General features: G+C 48.6%; 1 protein-coding gene across 1 annotated transcript; it reads right to left on the bottom strand.

Annotated features, from left to right (window-relative positions):
- Window positions 1-253: 253 nt before the first annotated feature.
- On the bottom strand, window positions 254-2,367 carry SIVA1 (SIVA1 apoptosis inducing factor). Its single transcript, XM_002200321.6, has 4 exons — window positions 2,024-2,367; window positions 1,750-1,926; window positions 945-1,101; window positions 254-483 (listed from the first exon to the last, which is right to left on the bottom strand). Exons 1-4 carry the CDS (start codon window positions 2,139-2,141, stop codon window positions 426-428), a joined length of 510 nt encoding a protein of 169 aa, XP_002200357.4. The 5' UTR covers window positions 2,142-2,367; the 3' UTR covers window positions 254-425.
- Between the last annotated feature and the right edge of the window lie 4,830 nt (window positions 2,368-7,197).

Genomic DNA, 7,197 nt, shown 5'->3' with positions numbered 1-7,197 from the left:
TGATTCTCCTAGTTAGCTCACAAAGAAAATGTTGTGTGTCCAGAACGGATTCACACTCACCTGAAAGCACAGAAGGAGCAACTGATTTCTATTCTGATCCCATAAAAGTGTGTCCTAACATGACCAGCAAGTGAGGAGAATATTCTGAATCCTGTATCACATCAGGAACACCAGGTAAAAGCACAGAGTGGTCCCTTCCAGACAGGCACATCACAACTAGGGAAAAGGAGAAAGCCGACTCAATCTAAAAAGCTTTAAAATATAAATGTTTATTTAGCTACAATATTAAAAGTACAATATAAAGATATAAAACATAGAAATTCCATAACTAATTCACATGCTAAAAGGATTATTTGACCAGCTGTAAGGAGAAGTCTTCATGAAATTCATGGATGTTTTAGCCACAAGGGTTATTTCATCAAGTTTCAGACTTGAAATACTGAACAACCATTGCAGAGAACTTGCTCTCCCACATCACCATAACTAGGGAAAAAAAAGAAATAAAACAGAAGAAACAAAAGTCAGACTGCCTGCTGTTTCTGGAACATAACAATGGCATACTATTCCATTATCAACTGCAACCATGGGACTCCCACACAGCACACTCAGTATTTCTTTATACCACAGAACTGTTAACAATGAGGGAAAAAAATTAAGATTATTCCTTCAAAGTGCATGCATTCAGCACTGGCCAGCACGCTATACTGCTGGTGGGAAAGCAAGAGAAATTTTTGCCTCCTACAGCATTTAAGTAAGAAGCTGAACTAGACTTGTACTACGCTTGATTAGAGTGCTTCACACAGGCATTTTGGTTTGCATGTTTCAGACAGTTTAACTGCTGCTAAAGCAAGGGAAGAGTTTACCTCCTTTATGTGTGCGAGCTAGATATCTGCTGCACCCACCTATCAGGCCAAAATAAGCTTCCGAACTCGAAAGGCACTTACTCAACAGCGGAGCACAAAGAGCAGGTAACGCTGTTACAGCAGCTGCAGAGCCTGCTGCAGCTCTGGCACACGAACCGGTCACACTGCGCACACGCCTCCTTCACATCGGCCGTTCTCACACACGACGAGCAGGCTCTGGACGCTCCCACGGACGGAACTGCTCGGCAAAGACACGGTAAAGAAGGGATGAGCTCTACAGCAAGGCAGAGGAAGCAGCTGGAAGTCCCAGCAGCTGCAGAGCGCGGCGCGTCCGCGCACAGCTACAGGTGGCAGCACCCGGCAGGACGCTCGGGAATGCGAAGGGACAGGGAGCGCCGCTTGGAACTTCCTTCGTTCTTTCCCTGCTCAGTGGCAAGATGCAAAGTGATGCTAAAGCAGAACACAACACGCGGCAGTTCCGAAATCCGTCAGCTCAAATCTAACACTTCCTTTAAGGAAAGTCAATAAAGAAGAACTTTACAGCACTAAACTACTCATCATAGTACAGACTTCCTTGGGAGGGGAAGCCAAAGGGCAGCACCGGTCTCTGTAGTGACCAGGAACAGGAACAGAGGGAATGGCCTCAAGTTGCGTCTAAGGAGGTTTAGCTTGGATATGAGGAAAAGGCTCTTCACCAGAGGGTGGTCTGACACTGCAACAGGCTGCCCAGGGAAGGGGTTAAGGTTTAGACTCTGGGAAGTGCCGGAGATTAAGAATCATTCTGACAACGCTCTCGGGGGTGTCCTGGGATGGGAGCTGCACTTGGATGGGTCCCTGCAGCCCAGGGCATCGCGCGGTTCCGTGACACGGCCGGGCGCTCACTCACCCCTGTCCGCGGGCCGCCGCCGCAGTTTCCCGTCGTGTCCGATGAGGAGCTGCCCGCTCCAGCGGGAACCCTCGCCCTGCGCCTCCCCGGCCGGCCCCGGCTCCGCCGCTCGGGCGGCGGCCGCCGTGCCCTCCATGTACGCCTGGGCACCCCTGAAGAGCAGCCGCCGGGTCCTCTCTGCCGGCGGGAGCAGAGTTAGGGGCGGGCTCCCCATGGCCGCGCCGGGCCGGCACATCGCATCCCCCCGGCGCCCCCCGCTCCGCGCCCCGCTCACCGAACACCTCCCGCCGGTACTCCTCGCCCCGCACGCCGCGGCTCAGCTCCCGCAGCCCCACGCGGGTCTTCAGCTGGAGCGGGGCCGCGTCCCCGAAGGGGCAGGAGCGCTTCGGCATGGCCGGACCGACCCGCGCCCGCCCCGCCCCGCGCCGCGTCACGGCCGCGCCGCCGCCGCCCTCACATCCCGGCCCGGCCGCTCGGGACCCACGGCCGCTCCGTTCTCTCCGCAGGGAAGCGAAAGCTTCGTCCGCAGCGCAAAATTTCTCTTCCCGCCGCGTCCCGAGCGGCCGGCGGGGCTGGCACAGGCGCTGGCCCGGCCCCGCCGCCCCGCCCGCCGCCGCCGCCCCTCAGGCGTCACCTCCGTGCGCCTCAGCGGCGGCGCGGGGCCGGCGGGCGCAGCAGAGCGGCTTTGGGCCTGCTGCTTGTCTGTAAACTCGGAATCAACGATATGCTGGGTTGGAAGGACCCACGAGGATCATCGAGCCCAACTCCCAACTTCTGCCCCGCGCAGGACACCGCAGGGCTCGCACCGTGTGCCTGAGAGCATTGTCCGAACGCTTCTTGAGCTCTTGTCAGGCTTGCGGCTGTGAGCGCTTCGCTGGGGAGCTGTTCTAGAGCCCGACCACCCTCTGGGTGGAGAAGCTTTTCCTAAACCTCCCCTGACGCAGCTTTCGCCCATTGCCTCGCGTCCTGTCGCTGGTCACCAGAGAGATCAATGTCTGCCCCTCATGAGGAAGCTGTAACTGCAGTGAGGCTGAACAGACCGAGTGCTGCTCCTTGTACAGCTTCCCCACCAGACCCTTCAGCATCATTGTAGCCCTCCTTTGTAACCTGTCTAATAGCTTTAATACTTTTTATATTGTGGCACCCAAAACTGCCCCCAGCACTTGTGGTGAGGCAGAACAGAGCAGGACAATCCCCTCCCTTGCCCGGCTGGCCATGATGCTCCTGATGTGATGCCCCCAGGACAGGATTGTCCCTCCGGGCTGCCAGGGCACGGCTGGCTCATCAATGACCCAACTTCCATCAATGAGGACACCCGGGTCCCTTTCCTAGTTCCCCAGTCTGTCTCTACACTCAGGGCTGCTCTGTTCCAGGGGCAGAAACTGGCATTTGTCCTTTTCGTACTTCATACAGTTGGTGATTGCCCAGCCCTCTGATTTGTTGAGGTCTGTCTGCAAGGCCTCTTCCTTCCAGGCAATCGACGTCTCTTCCCAATTTTGTTTTATCTGTAGACCTACTTAGTATCCTTTCCAGTCCTGCATCCAACTTGTTTATGGACCCTCTTTTCCCTTCTTGGCAGGCCCCCACACTACACTGGGCTCACGGAGCTCTTTGTGCAGCCTAAACCCCCTGCCCAGGTTTGGCTGTCTGAATGCTGTGGGACCAACAAAAATGGGCACAGCATGAGAATTTCTTTTTTGAAAGACCACCAGGGAGGCCAGAGAATCCTTGTCTGGCCAGGGGGCTCTGGTGGGCTCCTCAGCACCAGCCAACATCACGAGTGGGTTCACCACTTGTGGGCACAATGAGTTTTTGGGGACTGACACCCAGTTTCAGCTAAATCTGGAGCTCTCCAAGAGCTTCTGCTGTGAAAGGAAATTACTGTGATTAATTTACTTTTTACAAGTGGGCTCTATAGCACCGCAGGTGTGGTTACATGGGTTACAAGTATCAGAAGCCATTCCAAGTGGCAACCAGTCTGCATACTATGTATATTTTGAAAATACTTTGTTTTCCTCAGGGCAAGCGAGTTTAAAACTGGTGTTGGAGTTTAGGTGCTATATTTTGTGTCACTTGAAGGTGATCTCTCAAGAGAGTTTTATTTCTTCCAGACACTTTTATTTCTTCCAGGGGTCTCTGAATTAAAAACTTCCCCTCTATGTACTGTGGACAGAATCACAACCAAGTACAGGAGCGATTTTTCCATGAATGAGCTTACAGTCTGCTAAGGATGAAGGACTCGTTCCTGGTTTCTTTGTTTGTTCTTTTCTTTTTTTTTTTTTTTTTTTTTTTTTCCTATTCCTCCATTATTAGGCCATTTAGAAAGACATCAAAGCACATCACATAGAGGTGGGACTCTTGCTCCCACACCTCTTTAAATGGGGAGTTTTCTTGGTTGAATTGGTATAAAATGAATGGCTTTTGGCCAACTCGCTGGTTCTTCTTTAATGTTTTCATGTTAAAGAAATAATCTGGAAATTCTTTTCAGTGGAAATTATATTATAGTAGCTGATAGAGTTGGCCATGTGCCAGCATGCAGTCTGTGTTTTGTGGGATGGGCTGTCAGGATGGGCACAGGTCCCCTGGTGGGCCTAGGGTAAAGTGCCACATCCCATGTGCTCAGTCCCACTGCATGTCCTTTCTCTGCTCTGCAGTGTGGATCTGAAGATAAAAAAATAAAACCTCCTTGCATAAAACTGCTTTTACTGGAAGGGCTAAGGGCCATTTTCTTTCTTCTGTATCCTTTTCTTAGTACACCAGCCTTAACAGACATGTTTACAGCTGGGATCAGAGGGCTACACCTGGTTCAGACACTATCTGTTCACAAGAGCATGTTGTTTCATGAGGACTTGCTAGTACAGAGTTCGTGCCTCATCTTGATGAACACTACATGAGGTTCATGCATCTAAAAAATATTTGACAAGCCGGTGATATGCAGGATTAAGGGCTGGCTCTTGAGACATGCTGCTGTTAAGAGAAGGCTCTGCTATCTTGTCACTCCAGCCAGTGCTTGCTCTTAAATTAGCACAGCATGGTTGAGTTTCAGAGCATGTTTTGTTCCTGCCAGCCCTGAGATGCACCAGTGCTGCTCAGCAGATCAGAGCACCCGAGGGTCCCACTCACTAGAGGGCACCCTCAAAACTATAAATTATTTTTGCTGTTACAAAGATGTTATTGTTCTGCTGTGAAAGGTTTACAAAAGGGCTGCTTTCCCCGTTTTTTTTTTTCATGGTTGTTGTTGTTCCTGGCCTTCCCATAATGTGCTTTCATTTCTGTTGCACTGTTTTCTTTCAGTTTGCTTCTTTCCAGATTATTTTAATCTGTCATGAAAGAATGAATATGAACTCTGACAATGAGAACTGCTATCACTGACCTAACACAGTGCCAAGTGTTCTGTTTTCTGTCTCTGCAGGAAACAACGTTTTTGATTTAATGCTAGATTGTCCTAAATATTTCTTTATATCTTTGTCCAACTAGTGCTATCCATTATTGAGTATGGATTTACGTGGGAGAGGTTCTGAGACGTAGCTCTGTCCTTTCACTATCCCCGCACAGGACAAACATCCTCTCCCACACATGGCTTGGGAAGGGATGAGCAAAACCTTCCTCCCTCCCTGCTGCAGCTGCCTCCAGCCCTGCTGTTATTATTTTGTTGTGGAAGGGAATCCTTGCTTTGAGATAGCTTGATGTTCCTCGTATGCTCTCCTCTCTCCATTCCCCAGAGCAGCTTTCAGCTGGAATAACTCAGGGTGCATCTGCTCAGCTCAAAGGGGCTGTGTCAGTGCAGGCTGGCCAAGAACCCAGCTCTGCACTCACCATGTCTAACAAACCATCCCCAGCAGCAGCCCACAAAGTGTGTTTATTTTAAATATGTGTGGCTGTGTTGTCAGCCCTGCACAGAGATCTCTGTGCACAGAACAGAAGCTGCACAGAGTCAAGGCGATTCCCTGAACGCTGCCAGGATAACGTGCCACAGCTACAGGGACCATCACAAGTGCTAATGTGGAAATTTCCCAAGCACAGCCTTTGCAGCTGAAATCCATTTATGCAGGGAAGTCTTGAAAGCACTCATTATCTTTGCTCTCTCCTGAGCAGTTTGCATGATTGGTGTGGTACAATCTATAAAAGTAATACTCAATCCTAGGTCTACCATCCCAGGTGCCAATTAATAGAATGAGTCTTTTTTTGTGCTGCTGGCATATTTCCTCTGCATGGAAAATATCAATGCATTTTGCATAGGGCTCAGACTTTCATCAGTACCAGCTTTGGTATTTTAATTACATAGTGTGAGGCAAATCAATCTCTAATAGACAAAATGCCTTATCCTATTTGTAATGCCTTAACTAACTTCTTTTATTTCTTTCACATGACTTCTTTTCCATGTATATTAGAATCTATTATAACTTACTCTGTGTATTTATGCTCAGTAGCTTCTTATCATATCTTTACATTAGTATTTTTTTTTTCTGCATGAGGATATCAGAGAAGATATTGTATCACAATCCTGTCCTTTTTTCTTTCCTGTCTGCAAGATTTAGAAGATCCCTAGATTGTTGGTGAAGGTGTTCAGTATTGCCTGTGTTACTAATACTGATCCATTACCCTACCTAAGCTGTAAGAAGCTTAAATATACAAATGTATCACCACTGTAACTGTTTCAAGTATAAAACTGTGCTACTGGCATTGAATAACTGATGCAATAATGAAGAATAGTAGCTTGACATTCCTCCTAGCTCTTCAAAATTCACAGCCCCCACCCAGTTTGTCCCAGGCTCAGGTTGTTCTTCAGGCCAGGTCCAGCACCCAGCACATAAACTTCTTGACATTTTATTCCAACTTCAGTTCTTCTGGCAAAGAAGAGAGCTGTTACTTATTGGAGATGTTACTTATTCCAGTATCCAACATACGCAAGTAGAGATCACTGAAGGCATATTCTTTTTTCTGCAGAACATACAATACTGAAAATCAGTGGACACTCAGGGAATGGGTTTGATGTCTTAGTCCACTTTTCCAATAATCTCCTTTGGAAGCTATAGATAGAAACTTAATGCTGTTTCAGAATGACAAGGCAAACCTTTTATGAACTTAGTAAATGTCTTCAAGCTATATTTTATCTGAGACAGACATGATTGAGGCCCCATTGGTACAGCTACAAAACTGCATTCCTGAATTCTGAAAGAATCCAGCTTCCAATGAAAGCATGAAACAGTGATAAGAGTCATTGCCAAGGTCACCACAAGGGCACAGCCTCAATGGCTGTGAGGAATGAAGCAGAAGAAAACTGGAGTGCAAAATCTGAACTGTTTTCAACGCTATGGGGTGGTAACTGAGCAGCAAATCTGTGACTGTGGTACTGACATACACGTGACTGTGCGCCAGGAGCAAAACGAGTCTTATCTGTAGCAAGGCAGAGTCTTGAAACTAGAATATCACATCATCTTGGCAATT

The sequence above is a fragment of the Taeniopygia guttata genome, chromosome 5, assembly GCF_048771995.1.
Source record: "Taeniopygia guttata chromosome 5, bTaeGut7.mat, whole genome shotgun sequence".
Taxonomy (NCBI): Eukaryota; Metazoa; Chordata; class Aves; order Passeriformes; family Estrildidae; genus Taeniopygia; species Taeniopygia guttata.
This window is presented reverse-complemented; position numbering and strand designations above follow the sequence as displayed.

Bases quoted from the DNA above. Each gene is read 5' to 3' on its own strand.
- SIVA1 (XM_002200321.6), bottom strand. From the start codon at position 2,141: ATGCCGAAGCGCTCCTGCCCCTTCGGGGACGCGGCCCCGCTCCAGCTG. The intron at 1,927-2,023 runs GTGAGCGGGGCG...TCCCGCCGGCAG, and splicing joins GTACCGGCGGGAGGTGTTCG to AGAGGACCCGGCGGCTGCTC. The intron at 484-944 runs GTAAGTGCCTTT...TTTTTTCCCTAG, and splicing joins TCTTTGTGCTCCGCTGTTGA to TTATGGTGATGTGGGAGAGC.